General features: G+C 58.1%; 1 protein-coding gene across 1 annotated transcript; it reads left to right on the forward strand.

Annotated features, from left to right (window-relative positions):
* Positions 1-15,550: 15,550 nt before the first annotated feature.
* Positions 15,551-16,611, forward strand: TOMM5 (translocase of outer mitochondrial membrane 5). The gene is made up of 2 exons (XM_041426634.1): positions 15,551-15,747; positions 16,427-16,611. Exons 1-2 carry the CDS (start codon positions 15,627-15,629, stop codon positions 16,459-16,461), a joined length of 156 nt encoding a protein of 51 aa, XP_041282568.1. The 5' UTR covers positions 15,551-15,626; the 3' UTR covers positions 16,462-16,611.
* Positions 16,612-19,026: the final 2,415 nt, after the last annotated feature.

The following is a 19,026-nucleotide window of genomic DNA, read 5'->3' on the forward strand; positions in this document are numbered from 1 at the left end:
TGCCCTCGTGCAGCTGTTTCTGAGCCAAGCCCCCGAGCCCAGCACTAAGCAGCTGGAGCTGGGATCCTCCTGCACAATGCTCCTCCAGCTCAGTCACAGGGAGCTGTGACTCCACGGGGATTTCTGTGGCCACCTGGCCCTTCTGGAGAGCCACAGCTCAGTGTCTGGGAGGAGCCCCGGGTGGGTGTCCCAGGGTCTTCAGGAGCAAAGCAGACCTGAAGGCCAGGGCCCAGCTGGCAGCTGTGCCAGGACATGCACAGCACAGGTCCGACCAGCAAGGAAAAGCCAAGCCCACTGCCAAGGAGAGTGCTTCAACATTTCATGGGAAGCATTAATTCACTTTCATTCAAAGTATTAATTCACGGGCAAAACTTTTGACGTGACGTGTTTGTCTTTAGGTATGATCTCCCAGCAGACATGGCAGCAGGAGCAGCAGTGGGAGCAGCAGCACCCCTGCGGCTGCTGACAGAGAAATGCCTGCCAGAAGCTGCTGTAAAACTGTGGGTGCTCTGCACCTGCAGCTTCAGCACAGGAGCCCTGCAGTGTTTGCCATCAGCAGGGAGCTGGGTGGGCTCTGGCTGAGGGAGGAAGGGCCCCAGAGCAGCCCTGGGAGAAGGACTTGGGGTGCTGGTGGGTGAGAACTGGCCCTTCCCTGGCCGTGTGTGCTGGGACCCAGAAACCCCCCTGTGCTGGCCTGACCCCCAGCGTGGGCAGCAGGGCAGGGGGCATTCTGCCCCCTCCCTGCTCATGTGAGACCCCACCTGCAGAGCTGCCAGCCCTGGGGAACAGCACAGGGAGGATGTGGAGCTGCTGGAGCCAGGCCAGAGGAGGCATCCTCTTTGATCAGGAGGCTGGAACACCTCAGCTGTGAGGAAAGGCTGAGAGAGGCAGCATTTTTCAGGCTGGAGAAAATAAGGCTTTGGGGAGCCCCTTCCAGCACCTAAGGGGAGCTCAGGAGAAAGATGGGGACAGATTTTTAGCAGGGCCTGTAATGACAGGACAAGGGATGATGGGTTAAAAGTAAAAGAGGCAGATTGAGACTACATATAAGCAAAAAATAATGCACAATGAGGGTGGGGAGGCACAGGGTGCCCAGAGCAGCTGTGGCTGCCCCAGCCCTGGCAGTGCCCAAGGCCAGGTTGGATGGGGTTTGGAGCAGCTGGGACAGTGGAAGACGTCCCTTCCCATGGCAGGGCGTTGGGTTAGATGCCTTTAAAGGTCCCTACCACCCCAAACCACGCTGTGGCCCCATGGTGTCCCCTCTCGTGTCTCTGTGACACATCCTCACGCTGTGCAGCTCCCAGTGAGGCAGGGCTGCTCCCTGCCCAGGCCAGCCCAGCTCAGCAGGCATGGTCTGCTCCTGGCCTGAGGGTCAGCACATCCCCGTCCTCCCAGGCAGGGAGAGGAAAACCGAGCTGCTCCTTGACCAGCGTGGCTCTGAGCTGCAGCAGAAGAGCCTTCTGGCACGAGCGAGCGTCTCTGCAGCAGAGCTCTTGAAGGTCAGCCAGGTCTGGTGAGACAAGCCCTGGCAGTGCCCAAGGCCAGGTTGGATGGGGTTTGGAGCAGCTGGGACAGTGGAAGACGTCCCTTCCCATGGCAGGGCGTTGGGTTAGATGCCTTTAAAGGTCCCTACCACCCCAAACCACGCTGTGGCCCCATGGTGTCCCCTCTCGTGTCTCTGTGACACATCCTCACACTGTGCAGCTCCCAGTGAGGCAGGGCTGCTCCCTGCCCAGGCCAGCCCAGCTCAGCAGGCATGGTCTGCTCCTGGCCTGACCCTGAGGGTCAGCACATCCTCCCAGGCAGGGAGAGGAAAACCGAGCTGCTCCTTGACCAGCGTGGCTCTGAGCTGCAGCAGAAGAGCCTTCTGGCACGAGCGAGCGTCTCTGCAGCAGAGCTCTTGAAGGTCAGCCAGGTCTGGTGAGACATGAGGACGGAGCACTAACTCACCTATTTCCCACAGAGCTTCTAAAGATGCTCTTGGAGACACAGCCAGGGACAGAGCTGAGCCAGAGGACCAGGGTTAGAGCTCCCTGGCACTCCGCGCTCCCACCACACTGGCTGGAACGAACGAAATTGTTGCAGAAAGAAAATTTAAAAAGGAAAACAGAATAAAACCCCAGCAGTGCGGGCATCCTGCCTCACAAGGCTGTGACTCTGCCTGGTTTGTGAGTGCGTGTGCAGGGAACGAAATTGTTGCAGAAAGAAAAATCTAAAAAGGAAAACAGAATAAAACCCCAGCAGTGCGGGCATCCTGCCTCACAAGGCTGTGACTCTGCCTGGTTTGTGAGGAGATGAGCTGCCCTCAGGGGGCTTGCCCGGGCTGAGAGCCAGCCCAAGGTGCCAGCCACACACTGCTGCTGCACGGGGGTCACAGCTGGGGACACTGCTGCCCCAGGAGGGTCCAGAGCAGAGCCCTCCCCTGTGACACTGCCAGACCTCGTCAGTGGGACTGGGGTCCCTGCAGACCACTTCTTATCCCCCCACCCTCAGGCCAGCTGCTGTCTGACCACTGCCAGGGCCAGAGGCAGAGCCACTCCTGCAGCACAGGGCAGCCAAGGTGGCCCCTGGCCTTCCCTGGCTCACAGAGAGAACCTGTGCTGTGCCAGAAACCTGTGGTGCTCAGTGCTTCTCTGGGATACCAGGCAAAGAACACACACCAGCACCACAGCCCCCAGAAGAAATAAAAATTTTTAAATTTTTGCTCCTGTTGCTTTTTAATACTACTTGAGACTCAGATTTTTGCCTATAAACAAATGGGGAAAAAAAACCAATCAAACAAACAAACAAAAAAGACCTGAAACAAGCAAACAAACCCTACAATTAAAAAGATCCCAAAAAACAAACAAAAACAACATCAACATAAAACACCAAAAAACCCCAAGCAAAACAAAAAAAACCTCAACCACACAAAAAAACCCCTGCAACTACCCCCATGCTCCATCCAGCTGCTGTAAATCAAGAAGAGTCAGGAAGAGAATTTGGCCCTTGTCAGCCCAGGGAAGGCAGGAGAGGTTCTGCACCTGCACGTCCCCACTGTCCTCTGTCAGCTGGCAGTGGTGAGGTTTTACACAGACACACTCTGGCCCCCAAGGAGCAGGATGAGTTCCACAACATGAGTTTCTGGGCATGCAGAGACTTCAGGCACCGAGCAGAAGTGGTTTCAGCAAAGGCCCCCCATGCTGGCCTGGCTGGGGCACGAGGGGAGCAGCAGGAACAGCTTTGTGCATGGTGCACACAAGCTGAAGGAAAGGATAAACAGAACCTTCAAGGTGGAAAGGAGGAAAATCAATACTTCCCTCTTGAGCAGCTCTCACTCCTAAAAATAGACGGGTGTGGAAGTGTGTGAAGAGTTTCCCCCCTCCAGCTGCATCTCTCCGGACAAGAGCTCCAGCACAGAGGGAATGTTTGCTCCTGCTCCCCCACCCACAGCTCCTTGTCGTGGTGAGGAGCAGAGCTGCCTCCCAGCACGGGGATGGATCCCCCTCCCCATCCCCTGCACTCACACCACCAGGGTGCTCAGCCTCTGAGAGGCACTGTCATGCCACTGGCACATTGCACAGCAGGGAAGAAATGCCAACAAAAGAACCACACCACTCCCAGAAAAAGGTTCTGTGCAGAGCTCTGCGCATCGTCCCTGATCTCTGTGTCCTGGGACCTGTGTCCTGAGCGCTGGAGCTCAGCACTCTGGAGTATCCCCATGGCCTTCCTGGCACTCTGCACAGAGGAAAAAGCTCCAGGTCAGAGCAGCTCCTCCACATCTGTCATGAGGAGATCCCAACACGTGCTGGGAAGCAGCTTTGGCACGGCCTTTTGGTAAATGTCAAGAAAGGAAGAGCAGGACAAAAGGGAAAATGCCTGCCTTTAAGAAATATTGATCCAGGAATGTCATGCCACATACAGAGCCACACCAGAGGAGGACAGAGCTTCTCCCCAGCTCTGGAGAGACAGGCTTTGCACAAAGAGAGAGCCCAGAGCACTGAACAGCATTAAGCACCTGCTTGACAGCAGATTGCTCAGCAAGAATTTAGAGGGTAATTCACTAAACCTTATGGGAGTGAAACCCAGGATAAATTGCCCAGCAGCACACATGGAAACCTGTGCCATCTGCCTGCTCCTGATGGCAGAACCGGGCAGGCAGAGAGGCCACGGGCTGGGCAGAGGGTTTGCCACGTCCCTGCCATCAGTCCCATGCCCTTGCCTTGGCCTTCCCACCCAGTGTGGCCCCAGAGGTTCCTAATCGGCCTGGCCAGGTCAATTCACAGATGGGGGAATGAGGCAAGTGCCTCTGTAGCCAGTGTCAGCTGGAATTGAAGCAGGGAGGATTACATGCTGCCTGCAGACCTCCAGAATTCGTGTTTTTTCCAGCCTGGATTTTCTCAGGTGGTACAACAGCTGTCCCAACATCTGTCTCTCTGCATTGCTGAGAGAACCCCACTTGGGAGCAAGAACAGAATCACAGAAAGAGATAGAGTGCAGGAAATGGTTCACAGAGGGCTTCCTATCCCACACGATTGCCATTTCTGCCTCTAAATCTGCAGCATCTCCTGGGCCAGCAAGGAGAATCCCTGGAAGGAGAGCTCCATGTCTAACGGAGAGCTAACATTTCCCATTTTACAGCCCCATCAGACCACTCACACTTATCTCACACATCCCACTGGCACCCTAAGTCTCACCCAGACCCGGCTGGAAGGAGAAACATCAGGAAGCTTCCCCGGACTGGAGCAAACACACCTGCAGCAGGGAGCCACGAGGAGCGGAGAGCCTGTCGGTAAAACCCCACGGGAGATGCAGAGCGCCGAACACCCGGAGCAGGTGATGCGGGCGGGAGCCGGCAGGTGAGATTCCCGTGCCGGGGAGCCGTGTGAGCGCCCAAAAAACGGAGCAAAGCGGCTCTGGGCAGCGGCACAAGCCCTGAGCCCTCCGGAGCCCCGTGCCTGCTGCTCCCCCCGGCTCAGCCGAAACTTCTCTCGCAATATTTCCCCCGGTCTGGTGAAGAAGCCGAAATCACTGGCTGCGAATTCAACAGCTGAGACCGGCGGGGAGGTTTTTTTTTTTGCCCGCGTATTTTGTAGTTAGAGAGAGCGGGGCGCACGTGTGCGGCTTCCTCGCGGCGACAAGGAAACCAGCCCGCGGCGTTTGGGGCAAAATCGGACAGAAACCGCTAAATCATCAACCCAACGCGCGGAGGAGCGGACGGAGCCCGCGGGCCCGCACGGCAGAGCCGCGGTGGGAGCGGCGGCACCGGCACCTCCCGCGGCCGGGACCGGCCCCGCCGAGCCCGGAGAAGCCCCGTCCCCGTTACCTGCGGCCGGGAGCGCAGCGCTGCCGCGCCCGCGGGGCACCGCCGGCTTCTCAATGACAACGGCGGGGGCCCGCCCCCGGGGCCGCCCCCGGTGCCGCCCCGGTGGGCTCGGCCCCGCACCCCGCCCCGCCCGGGGCCGGACACCGAGCCCCGCTCGGGACAGCCGGAGGGGCTCAGGGCAGCACGGACCCCGCCAGGGCGCTGCCACCGAGCAGGGCTGTCCCCGTGCCCCCTGCCCTGCCCGGCCCCTCCGCATCCCCACCCTGCTCTCCCCAAACCCCGTCGATGCCCCGAATTTCCCTGCACTCCGTTCCTGCCCGGAGGCGTCATCACCGTCCTGGCCAAGCCCCCCTGTGCCCCTGCTGATGGTCCCAAGCGTGTGCAGGGCTTGGCCTCTCCGGGCAGATGTCACCTCTGCAATAGGGGCTGCTGTCCCTTGCTCCCAGTCCCTAATTTGTGCTACCAGCTGCCCCCGTGTCCCTGGGCTCGGGCTGGAGGGAGCGGGCACGGCCGGGTGTCATTGGGGTGTCCCACGCTGTCCCCCCGGCTGCCAAGGACAGCCGGACACCGCCGGGCCCCGCGGGACACGGGAAGCCACATCCCCATCGCCAGCTCTTCCTTTCCTGCCCTGGCACCTGCCCTGGCCGCCAAGGTGCCCGCGGCCGGCCCGGCCCCGCCGCAGCTCCCTGCCCGCATCCAGCGGCCCCGCTGCGCCCCCCGCCCTCGCCCCTCCGGCCCCTCGCAGCGTTTGTGCACTGCGAGCCCCCTCCGCTGCCCGGGGCTGCTCCCGCTGCCCCTTTTCCAGGAACTGTTTCTCTCCCAAAACAGCTCGCCCGCAGAAATCGGGGTTATTTTTCTCTTCTGCTGACGTGAGAACTAAGTTTGGCACCTTCCACAAACAGTACTGCCCTGTGGTCGCTGAAATTGACAAAAAAAAAAAAAAAAAAAAAGAGGTTGAGGCCTGAGATCTGAAATTAATGCAACATTAAACAGTGCTCAGAAAAAGGCTTTGCATCAGTTGCTGATTCATGCAGCTTCCCTGGGAAACGTGCATCACATCTCCTTTCCCATGTGGCCCTGGGTGATGTTTCCAAAGCAATCTGCACAGGAAGCAGATGCTTAATTAAAAAAGAAATAAAGCCCTGGTTGTTTGTTTGTCCTAGGGTGAATACTGGTACCCACTTGCAAGACACATCTGAAGTTCGTGCTGACCTATGAAACATGAAATTTGGGCCTGTGTGGGGTGGAGCTGAGCACAAGGCCTCCTTCCCTCTGAGCAGCTGCTGTTCCAGAGGCATGGGGAACAATAACTCCAAAAGTTACGGGACATTTTGTCTCCAAACAGCATTCATCACCACTCACGGTTGGATCCTGTCACAGCTGACCTGTGAGAGCCTTCTGTCCTGGGAAACATTTCAGAACTACTTGGAAAGTCACAGCTTGTGGCTGCTGACATGCCAAGCCCTGTCCACGAAGGATGAAACCCCCCTCAGTGGGGCCTGTGGACCCTCCACGTCCTGCAATCCAGACCACGCCTCTGGAATGACTGGGATTAAGGACCCGGAAGGGATTAAGGACCTGGAAGGGATTAAGGACCTGGAAAACTCTGCAGAAGCACAGCTAAGACGTTGTGAAGGAGGGAATCCCTTCACATTTCACAGCAGAACAGCAGACCTTCCAAAGGGTCGGCCAGCCCCTCTGGAGCTCCTCTGCAGAGGTGCCAGGGCTCCCTGGCCGTGTGCCTCTGTGCTCAGGGTTGGGTGCAGGGGCCAGCTCAGGGGCCTGCCTGTGCTTGCAGGGGTGAGGCTGCAGGCAGGGAACACCCTCAGCCTCCTCTGCCTGCTGGTGCCTGAGTGGTTCTGGTTCTGCCCCTCACCAAGGTCAGCACACGGAGCTGCTGAGGACACCAGCAGTCTCGTTCATCCTCGGTGCTGGAGCAGAAGCTGCTGTGGTTACAGGTCGCACTTTCTGCGGGCTCACATTTCCTCGTGTCCCTGCCCCTCCCTGGATCACAGGAAAACGGGTGAGAAGTCTGAAATATTTCCCTTGAGGCCCTGACATTGCTTTACAGCATCCTCTTTGGTTTCCTGCTGAAGCTTCTGGGGGGTTCTGGTTCCACCACCCGAGGGTCCACAGCGGCTCCCCAGTGACAGGGCCACATCCACCTCTCCCAAGAGAAGAGGAAATAGCAGGAAGAGGAACTTTCCCCTGGAATGCCAGGAGTGCTGAGCAGCCCTTGGGATGGCACAGCCCCCAAGCCCCAGACACAGCAGGACAGGACAGTGTGAGGGGTGGCAAAACCTGCTGGGGTGCTGAGGACACCCCTGGCATGCCCCAGCTGAGAACCTATGGGTGAATTCAAACTGTCTGCTCCAGGCCAGCTGGCTGGGGCACGTTCCAGTGTGGCTGGTCCAATGACACGACTGTCACTCCTGGCCCTCCCAGAGAGCTGGGAACGGTGACTTCGGTGACGAAAAGTTCATCTGTGCACACCAGGGGAGCCCCAAGCCTCGGGGGAACCCCAGTGACACGCCCAGAGCCCCATCCAGCACCTGCCAGTCCCAGGGCAGCTCAGCCCCCCAGGATTGGGGGGCACCACCCTCGGCTGAGCACCCCCAGATGCAGAGTCACAGCCGGGGCACAGGGGAGGAACCGTCAGGATTGCACAGGGCTTGCTGCAGGATGCCCAGGCAGGAACAACGGAATGCAGGAAAATTCGGGCACTGATGGGGTCTGGGGAGAGCAGGGTGGGGAGGCTGAGGGGCCAGGCAGGGGCAGGGCAGGGCACAGGTCAGCCGTGCTCGGTGGCAGTGCCCTGGTGGGGTCTGTGCTCTCTGTGCTGCCTGACATAAATAGGGCAGGAGATCTCTCTCCTTTTCACCCCAGTGACACGCCCAGAGCCCCATCCAGCACCTGCCAGTCCCAGGGCAGCTCAGCCCCCCAGGATTGGGGGGCACCACCCTCGGCTGAGCACCCCCAGATGCAGAGTCACAGCCGGGGCACAGGGGAGGAACCGTCAGGACTGCACAGGGCTCGCTGCAGGATGCCCGGGCAGGAACGGAATGCAGGAAAATTCGGGCACTGATGGGGTCTGGGGAGAGCAGGGTGGGGAGGCTGAGGGGCCAGGCAGGGGCAGGGCAGGGCACAGGTCAGCCGTGCTCGGTGGCAGTGCCCTGGTGGGGTCTGTGCTCTCTGTGCTGCCTGACATAAATAGGGCAGGAGATCTCTCTCCTTTTCAATGCCTTTATTAAAGAGATTCAGCTCAGCTGGGGAGAAATCGACGGGTCGCGCCCACGCCGCTGCTGTCCCCAAGAGTGGCACGGAGGAGGAGGGTGGTGATGATGATGATGATGATGATGCAGCTCTGTTAGCTCCGGGGCAAGCACTGGGAGGACAATGGCTAAATCACCAACCATTGATGGGCAATTAAAGAACTCTTTAACAATTAAGCTAATTTAACAGCAACCAGTCTAACCGGTTTTTAGCTCTGTAACCTTAAACAAAAATAGATAACTTTTTATTCATAACACTGCCCCTCAGCCCCTCTCATGCAGGGCTCTGTGATGTGCCCAGGGTGGTCTCAGGCCAGAGAAGGGACAGGACGGGCTGCTGGCACTGCTGTCTGTGCAGTGTGTGTGGCCAGGTGTGGGAGGCAGGGGGGCTGCAGGGAGAGCTTCTGTGAGAAGCTGCTGGAAGCTTCTTCCTCCGTGTCCTGCAGGGCCAGTGCCCTTGGCTCCAGGGCAGAGCCCCGGCCAAGGCTGAGCCCACCAGTGGCACTGGCACCTTTGGGACAACAGAGTCCAGAAGGAAGAAGCTGATTCACAGGGGATGTTGGAGAGAAGAGAGGAGTGAGAACACGTGAGAGACAAGAGCCCTGCAGAGCCCCAGTGCAGCAGGAGGGGAGATTTGCCAGCAGCCTGTGGAGCTGCAGAGGAGGGCACAGACCCCCCTGCAGTGCTGGAGGACCCCGCACCGGGGCACAGGGATGCCCCGAGGGGGCTGTGGCACTGATGAGTCTGCTTTGCCCATGGCAGTGTCTGCTGAGCAATCCCTGTCTGAGCATATCCCAGCCCACCAGCCTGCTGCTGTGTCTCCTCTCTCCTGCCCATCGAGGAGGGAAGTGACAGAGTGGCTTTGGGGACACACGGCGCCCAGCCACTGTCAGCCCCTGTGTGCAGGAGCCCTGTGGCTCTCTGGCCATCCCTGCCCATGGCTGCTTGTCCCTGCCAGGCGGGATCCCCCATCCCGGGCAGCCCAGGAGCCTGGCAGAGCAGCAGAGGCAGGAGCACTGCCACAGCCCTCCCTGCCAGCCTGGGGTGCTGAGCCAGCCTCCCTGCAGCCCTGGGGAGCAGCTGCCTCAGCACAGAGCCATGGTGGCAGGGAGGGGACAGGGACAGGGCCAGGGGCAGCAGCAGAGCCATGGTGGCAGGGAGGGGACAGGGACAGCAGCAGAGCCATGGTGGCAGAGGGGTGATCCTGGAGGAGCAGACTGGCTCTGCTGCAGGCAGAGGGGAGCGGGTGGGCTCAAGCCAGTGGTCCCACACGGAGCCATGGCTGGGACAGGGCCCCAGGGGATGCCTCTGGGACAGTGACCTCTGAGGGTAGGGAACCCCCTGCCCCTGCCCCTGCCCCAGCCCGTGGTTTCCTGTGTCACACACAGCTGGTGCCGAGCCCCAGTGGCTGGACACAGCCATGTCCTGCTGCTCCCTCTCCTCTGCCAGCACCAGGGACTGTCCTGTGCCCAACACCATCCTGGGTGTCGGGGTCCGCTGTTGTGTGTCTCTGCCCCGACACGGGGACAGTGGTTCTGGGCGGCCGCGGTTGCGAAGGATGAGTCTGGACTCTCAGATTTTCGGTCTTCAGTTCTGTTTATTATCTCTTATCTACAAAGTTTTCTCTCTGCCCAGCCGAGGCCCGCTCAGCAGGACAGTCGAGTGCACTCTCCCGCGCCCACAGGGCGGCTGTGTCTTTTATAGTAAAAATTACGTGTGCCATATTTACCTTTATTTCCCAATACTATTCACCCTTATAGACAAGTGTACCTTCACCATGAACCAATCCCCAAGTGCCAACATCACCACACAAAATGGAAGACATGAAGAAGGAAGAAGAACACAGGACCACGCCCTGAATCCTCCATCTTGCCTTCATGACCCCCCTGTACCTATTTTTCTAAAATTTATATTTCCTTCTATAAATGTACCATTCACACCCAAGAAGCTCTCATTTCCTCCGTCACAGGTTCTTCTCCTTTTGATGGATCGAAATCCAACCACCAAACCCTTTTGGCATCATTCCAGGGTTTGGGAGCCCCCCAGTGGCTCCCCTGGTGTCTCTGCACATCCACAGTGATGTGCTGAGATCCCACACTGGGAAGCCAGGAAGCACCTGTGGGCTGGCAGGAGCCACCTGTGCCCCAGTGTGGCACGGTGGCACACAGGCAGGAAGGCTCTGGGTGGCACAGAGCCAGCTGCTGCCAGCAGCGCTGTACCAGTATGGATTCCTCAGGTGCCGTGGCAGCAGCACCAAGGCTCCAGCACCACCTGCCTCGCCCCTCCGTGGGGCTGCTGCCAGGCTGCCCAGCCATGGGAAGCCTCTGTTCTGCCTCTCTGACACAGCTGTGGTCCAGTCTGAGGAGAGGAGGGCCCTCCACATCTCCCCAGTGGATGCAAAGGGGCCAGGCCACACTGCCTTTTCCAGGAGATAGGCATGCTGTCCTTCCAGCTGTCCCGTGAGCCATCCCCACAATGCAGGAGTGGAGAAACACCACTGGACAGCACCTGAAGGCCACTCTGCAGAAGGTTTTTATCGAGGACAATCGGTCCACCCTGGTGAGTTCCTTGCTCCTAGAAACCCGACTGAGGTCTCAAAAAGAATTATCAGGGCAGTTTTAATTTCTGTGGGCTGTTTCCTTCCTGCTGTCTGCACCAGCTGTGTGCTACCATAGTGCCAGGACTTCATGGGAGCAGGGGAACCCCGTGGGGAGAGAAGCCTGAGTTTCAGCTGAAACTGGAGTGTCTGGGCTCTGCAGCTCTGCCCAGCCATCCCCTGCCCTCTGCATCCCAGCCAGCATGCAGCCCTGCCACTGTCACCTGCAGGCTCCATGCCTTGGCTGCTGCAGCTTGTTTCCACCTGGATCCCACAGTTTTCCAGCAAGATTACCCACAGCAATGGCAAGAAGAAGCCAGAACCAAAGCTGCTGGTTTTGCCCTTGGGGTGAGGAGACAGCCCGACTGTGCCTGTCCCCCATAGCCAAGACACTCCTTGACTGCTGGGACAGGCTGGTGTTGGAGTGACCCTGCAAGGCTGGTCTGCAAACCAATGGAAATCCACATTCTGTGTGCCCCTGGCAATGTGCTTCCACAGGGAAGGGAAGGGAAGGGAAGGGAAGGGAAGGGAAGGGAAGGGAAGGGAAGGGAAGGGAAGGGAAGGGAAGGGAAGGGAAGGGAAGGGAAGGGAAGGGAAGGGAAGGGAAGGGAAGGGAAGGGAAGGGAAGGGAAGGGAAGGGAAGGGAGTTAATGATTTTGGGGAAATGACTATCCTATGTGTGCTTATTCCAGGAAAATAAATGAGTATGTCTGTGAAATATATAATCTAAACAGGAGCCCTCTCTGTGCTGCACAATATTCCAGAGGAGTTGTCCCCTTGTGCATCTAACCAAATAAAGAATGGCAGGTTCTTAATACTCCACTGCTGTTTGGGATTTGATAACCCAAGGTGAATCAAAATGGCACAAAATGAACCCAAGGTGAACCAAAATGGCACAAAATGAACCCAAGGTGAACCAAAATGGCACAAAATGAACCCAAGGTGAACCAAAATGGCACAAAATGAACCCAAGATGAACCAAGATGGCACAAATAACCCAAGATGAACCAAAATGGCACAAAATTAACCCAATGTGAACCAAAATGGCCACAAAATGAACCCAAGGTGAACCAAAATGGCACAAAATGAACCCAAGATGAACCAAAATGGCACAAAATGAACCCAAGGTGAACCAAAATGGCACTAAAATGGCACAAAATGAACCCAAGGTGAACCAAAATGGCACAAAATGAACCCAAGGTGAACCAAAATGGCACAAAATGAACCCAAGATGAACTAAAATGGCACAAAATGAACCCAAGATGAACCAAGATGGCACAAATAACCCAAGATGAACCAAAATGGCACAAAATTAACCCAATGTGAACCAAAATGGCCACAAAATGAACCCAAGGTGAACCAAAATGGCACAAAATGGACCCAAGGTGAACCAAAATGGCACAAAAGGAACCCAAGGTGAACCAAAATGGCACAAAATGAACCCAAGGTGAACCAAAATGGCCACAAAATGAACCCAAGGTGAACCAAAATGGCACAAAAGGAACCCAAGATGAACTAAAATGGCACAAAATGAACCCAAGGTGAACCAAAATGGCACAAAATGAACCCAAGGTGAACCAAACTGGGCACAAAATGAACCCAAGGTGAACCAAACTGGGCACAAAATGAACCCAAGGTGAACCAAAATGGCACAAAATGAACCCAAGGTGAACCAAAATGGCACAAAATGAACCCAAGGTGAACCAAAATGGCCACAAAATTAACCCAAGGTGAACCAAACTGGGCACAAAATGAACCCAAGGTGAACCAAACTGGGCACAAAATGAACCCAAGGTGAACCAAAATGGCACAAAATGAACCCAAGATTAATCCCAAATGATCACAAGATGCACAACGGGTCACGGGGTCTCTCACTTTTATCAATTCTGCTCCAATTGCACATTGGAGTTAATTGTCTAATTTTAGCTTGAGGTTTTGAAGTCCCATCCTGCTTGTTTTTCTCTCTGCAGCCCACGGGGTTTGTGCTCCTGGGCTGAGATTTGGATCATTTGTCCTTGGTGCCCAGCTGGAGCAGGAATTGTTTTGTCTCCCTGCTCTGTGCACAGAGCTCACCATGCCCTGATGTGAAGCCCAGACCCACACACTAGAGCAGCACAGAATGTGAAAGATATAAAAGCTAAACCCTGAGGCATCACAATCATGTGGGGGTTTTTTTAAGATCTGTGTCTAATTCAGTGTTTCTGACAAGCTCCAGGGAGTGCAAGGCGAAATTCCCCTGTAATTATGGGGGTAGCTGTGGGATGAACTGTGCCAGCTTTGGGGTTCGGAGTTCGAGGGAATGCTGGAAAGTTGCCACAAACATCCCAAGTGTTATGAATAAAAATATACCTATTTTTATTTAAGGTTACAGAGAAAAAAAAAAAAACGGTGGGACCAGTTGCTGTTAAATTAGCTTAATTGTTAAAGAGTTCTTTAAATGGTTGGTGATTTAGCCATTGTCCTCCCAGTGCTTGCCCCGGAGCTACACCTGGACACGCAGCCCAGGAGAATAGGAGTGGCCTGGGACCTCGTATGCAGATGAGAAATGCACTGCTCCAAAATCTTCCCGTTTTCCAGGAAAACCCCTAAAAACAACGAACCAATATAGAATTAGGGACCCTAGGTGATGTCTGAGGATGGGTGGAAGTCCAGTGCCTGCTTGGATCCTTTTTGCTTCTCACCCTGACCTAAGGATGTTCACTAAGGAGGGGACCCGAAGTGTTGGACTGAAAAGCAGGAATCTGCGAATCTCCCGTGAGGACGCAGTGCCCAGCTCTGCCTGCAGACCAGCGGACAGAGCTGCATCATCACCATCATCATCATCACCCTCATCATCACCCTCCTCCTCCGTGCCACTCTTGGGGACAGCGACGGCGTGGGCGCGACCCGTCGGTTTCTCCCCACCTGAGCTGAATCTCTTTAATAAAGGCATTGAAAAGGAGAGAGATCTCCTGCCCTATTTATGTCACTTAGCAGCACTCCTGTGCCCTCCTTGCTCCAGCCTCTGCTCAGTCCTGTGTCGTGTTCCATCGGCTCTGCCCCGAATTGCTCACATTCCTCCATCATTCCTCGGGAAAACAGCCCCTCTCACACTGCTCCAGCAGCCAGCGAGACTAGGGGAACAGCAGGCACAAAGTGCACGGTGCTCTGCCCCAACGGGCTCGGGACATGCCAGCCTGTTCCTGCTGGCAGAGACTGCAGAGAGCCACCAGTCAGAGCAAACAATGAGCTGTCCTGGAGCTGGCGTGTGTCAGCGGGGGGGGTCTGGGCAGCTGTGCCGCGCTTTCCCTCGGGACTTCTGCTGGAAAGCTCCGGGGAGGGCAGGGCCACATCTCCCCTGGCTGGCAGCAGCACTGGGATCCAACCCTGTGGCTGCTGGGCAGCTCCGGGAGCTGCTTTGGGAGCAGTGCTCACCTCCCGTCACTGCTGGCTGTGCTTTGGGAGCGCAGCTCCTCAGCCACCTGGCAGGCTCAATTAGCACGGCACAGCGGGAGCAGCTGCTCTGTAATCGCCTTGGCCTCGGGCCACGGGCAGCCAAGCGCAGAGAAATGCCTTTTTCCAAGTACCTAATGACATAAATAGGGCAGGAGATCTTTCTCCTTTTCAATGCCTTTGTTAAAGAGATTCAGCTCAGGTGGGGAGAAACCGACGGGTCGCACCCACGCCGCTGCTGTCCCCAGGAGTGGCACGGAGGGTGATGATGAGGGTGATGATGATGATGATGATGATGCAGCTCTGTCCGCTGGTCTGCAGGCAGATCTGGGGATGCCATCCTCATGAGAGATTCGCAGATTCCTGCTTTTCAGTCTCTTTACAATTAAGCTAATTTAACAGCAACTGGTCCCACCGTTTTTTTTTTTTTTTTCTCTGTAACCTTAAATAAAAATAGGTATATTTTTATTCATAACACCTAACACTGCAGAGCCCGGGCATTCTGTGGGGATGCTGAGGGGAGCCACAGGGCTCTGCCTGCTCAGCTGGGGCAGGCCTGGAGCCTTCGTGCACCTCGGGCAGCGTTCCTTGTGCCGAGTGCTGGCAGCTGGAGGCTGTCACAGGAAAGGGCGATCTCTGCCCGGGGAGCCGCGGGCACTCGGGGCTCGGCACGGCAGCTGCAGGCCCCGGCAGCCCCGGGGCAGGGCCGGGCTCAGCAGCCAGCACAGCTGCCCTGCCGGCAGGGCTCAGGGCAGGGCGGCACCGGGGGGACAATGGCAGGAGAAGGGAGAAACTGCTCCGGACAGCTCCGGCTGGGCTGGGAACAGGGACACAGGGACAGCGAGCCAGAGACAGGGCCAGAGGCTCCCGACCGGAAGTGACGCCGTCTCCGCGCGCCGGCGGCGCCTCCGCGCTCCGTGCGCATGCGGCCGCCGGCCTCACGGCGGAACCACGTGACCGGACGCGCCGCCGGGGCCGGGTCGGGATCGGGGCCGAGGCCGGGAACGAGCTCCGCTCCGGGATGTTCCGCATCGAGGGGCTGGGGCCCAAGATGGACCCGGAGGAGCTGCGGCGGAAGATGCGCCGCGACGTGCTGGCCTCCGTCCGCAACTTCCTCATCTACGTCGCACTGCTGCGGATCAGTGAGTGAGCGGGTGTGGCGGCGCCGGCGAGGGCCGGGCCGCCGTGCGGGGATATCCCGGCTCTGCGCTCCCAGGCTGTGCCGGGATATCCCGGCTCTGTGCTCCCAGCCTGTGCCGGGATATCCCGGCTCTGTGCTCCCAGGCTGTACCGGGATATCCCGGCCCGTGCTCCCAGGCTGTGCCGAGCCGGGATATCCCGGCTCTGTGCTCCCAGGCTGTGCCGGGATATCCCGGCTCTGTGCTCCCAGGCTGTGCCGGGATATCCCGGCTCTGTGCTCCCAGGCTGTGCCGTGCCGGGATATCCCGGCTCTGTGCTCCCAGCCTGTGCCGGGATATCCCGGCTCTGTGCTCCCAGCCTGTGCCGGGATATCCCGGCCCTGTGCTCCCAGGCTGTACCGGGATATCCCGGCTCTGTGCTCCCAGGCTGTGCCGAGCCGGGATATCCCGGCTCTGTGCTCCCAGGCTGTGCCGGGATATCCCGGCTGTGTGCTCCCAGCCTGTGCCGGGATATCCCGACCCTGAGCTCCCAGCCTGTGCGGGGATATCCCGGCCCGTGCTCCCAGCCTGTGCCGTGCCGGGATATCCCGTCCCCGCGCTGCCGGGACGAGCCCGGTCTCGGTGCCGTGCCGGGATATCCCGGCCCCCGCGGGGCGGTGTCTGAGCGTTGTTTTCCCCTCAGCTCCGTTCATCCTGAAGAAGCTGGACAGCATATGAGCCCTGGGGGCCGGCGGGATGGCCTGCAGCTGCTGCCCGTGTCGCCTGGGCGCGGCCCCGCCGGAGCGCTGCCTGTGCTGTGAAGAAAGGCCCGGCCCGCGCAGCTCGCGGCGGCAATAAACGGGAGAGCGGCTGTGCCGCGGCCCTGCTCGTGCTGTGTTTGTGTCGCTGGTACCGGGCAGGGAGGCCGAGCGGGGTGGGGCAGGGCAGTCGGTGCCTCCCTGCGGTGGGAAGCGCCCGGATCTGCCCTTGGCTCACGGGCTGGGGGCTCAGCCCCTGGGCTGGGGGCTCTGGGAGTGCAGCTGGGGTTTGGGAACTGGCAGCAGAACCAGGTTCCTTGGAGACTCCCTGCCTGCTGCGCCCAGGGAAGTTATCCATCTGCACGTGGCGCTGCCTTCCCCTGGGAAATGAAATCCGGGCCATTCCTGAGCTCGGCTGACCTGCTGGCTGCAGGGAGGAGCACAGGAGGGGATTTTCCGTCTGCTCTGGCCCAGGGATGCCCATGCCAGGCCCTGGAGCTGGGGACAGTCCTGACAGCAGGGGCAGTGGCTGTGGTGTTAGGCTGGCCTTGGGGAAGGGATGGAAAACAACACACAGGTGTCCCCAGGTCCAGCAGAGGATCCACACGGGATCCCGGGATCCACACGGGATCCCCAGGCAGCTGTTTCTGTGCCTGGGTGTTCCCACAAATGATCCAGCCATCCCAGTTCTGGGCACCTGCCAGCAGGGAAGCCCTCCGTGCATGTCCAGCACTAGCCAGGTGTCTCCTCACGAGCTCTTCCCACTTTCTGTGTCTTGTGGAGCCCACGCTGGTGTCTCCTTGCCTTACAGGCCGCTGGTTCTGCTGACGGGGCAGGCTGTCACTGTCACTGCCAGGACTGTCACACCGCTGTGTCCCTGCTGTCCTGCGGGGATGAGCAGTGGTGTCTGAGCTGCAGTGGCAGCAGCCAGACCTCAGGGAACGGGGCAGACGGGGGGGGAAGGAGACCCTCCCACTGCCACTGGTGTGCAGTGTGCCCTGGGAAGCACGGCTGGAAGGACAGGGAACGCCGGAGCAGCGGCTGGTGGATGTGATTCCAGGTGGCCAGGAAGGGCCAGGGCTCCTGGGCTGTGCCTGTGCTGGCACTGCTGGGGCTCCATCCCCAGCTGCCCCTCAGCTCAGGCAGGGGCTGCAGCGTGTCCAGGGAGCGGAGCCCCAGGAGAGGCTGAGGGAGCTGGGAAGGGCTGAGCCTGGAGAAAAGGAGGCTCAGGGGGGCCCTTGTGGCTCTGCCTAACAACAACTCCCTGACAATGCTGCCAGATGAAGAATGGGTTGCACCTGGTGGGTGAATACAATGATCATTTAGCAAAGTCGTTGGACTGTGCAAGTGCACAATCAGAAGTACAATAAACATTAACCACGGAAAGGAATCAGAAACTACACTCCACTGATTCCAAGCCTCACAAATTAATGAGCTAGGCCAGCTCTGCCAGCCTTTCTCCTAACTGGGCACCAGTTCACACAGTGGTCACACTGGGGGGTCACTGACCACGAGGGGCCAGCAAAGACACCCCCAGGACAGGGAATGTGTTAATGACTTCAGGGAAATAAATGGTCACCACACACGTGTTTGTCCTGGGAGAACCTGTGAGCACTGCTGTACACTGCAGCGTGGAGCAGGAGCTTTGCTGTGCTCAGCATGCACACACAATACTGGAGAGGAGGAGTGCCTGCTGCTCAGGGCTGCACTGCTGCTGGAGAGGTTTATTTCCACTGATTGATTTCATTTCTAACACGAGGGGACTGGAGGAGACGGAACGGCCTCAGGCTGGGCCAGGGCAGCTCAGGGTGGGCACAGCAGGAATTTCCCCATGGAAAGGGGGCTCCGGAACTGCCTTGGCACTGCCCAGGGGGGTCTGGAGTGCCCATCCCTGGAGGTGGCACCCAGAGCCCTGGGCTGGGGACAGGGTGGGGATGGGGCACAGCTGGGACTGGGTGGACTGGGGTGCATTTTCCAAGCTGGATGAGGCTGTGGGAGGTGTGACCATCAGGAAATGCTGGGCTGGGGTCACCGTGCCTGCTGACACTGCGGGACATGCCACAGCCAGGTCAGCTGAGTGACAGGTGACACCATCCTGTCCTCGCTGAGTGCAGGCCCTGCTGTATCCCTGCCCCCAGTACAGCTGTGGTGGCACTGGGAACACTGGGTGGTGTGGGAAGGCACTGGGAGCTGGTGGGATATACTGGGATTGGGCTCTGGGCCATGAAAACGTCATCCTGGAGTCCTGGATCACACTCAAAGTCCTGGAGAGGGCACAAGGCTATACTGGGAGGCACTGGTCCATACTGGAAAATAGAGGTTTGGGCTCAACTGGGAGCAACAGTGGAAGAAATTACTGCAAAAGTGGGGGGAAAAAGTATGAAATAAGGGAAAAAGGCAAAAACGGGGCACATATGTGCAAGAAGTGGTGAGAAAAACAGTCAAAATGGAGAAACTACCACAGTGAAATGGTGAAATGTGGCAGCAACCAGCAGTGTGGGCACACCCAGCACCATCCCAGTGCAGGCCCAGTGCTCCCAGTACA

Source organism: Onychostruthus taczanowskii, unplaced genomic scaffold, assembly GCF_017590055.1.
Source record: "Onychostruthus taczanowskii isolate IOZ18803 unplaced genomic scaffold, ASM1759005v1 scaffold92, whole genome shotgun sequence".
NCBI lineage: Eukaryota > Metazoa > Chordata > Aves > Passeriformes > Passeridae > Onychostruthus > Onychostruthus taczanowskii.

Bases quoted from the DNA above. Each gene is read 5' to 3' on its own strand.
- TOMM5 (XM_041426634.1), top strand. From the start codon at position 15,627: ATGTTCCGCATCGAGGGGCTGGGGCCCAAGATGGACCCGGAGGAGCTG. The intron at 15,748-16,426 runs GTGAGTGAGCGG...TTTTCCCCTCAG, and splicing joins CGTCGCACTGCTGCGGATCA to CTCCGTTCATCCTGAAGAAG.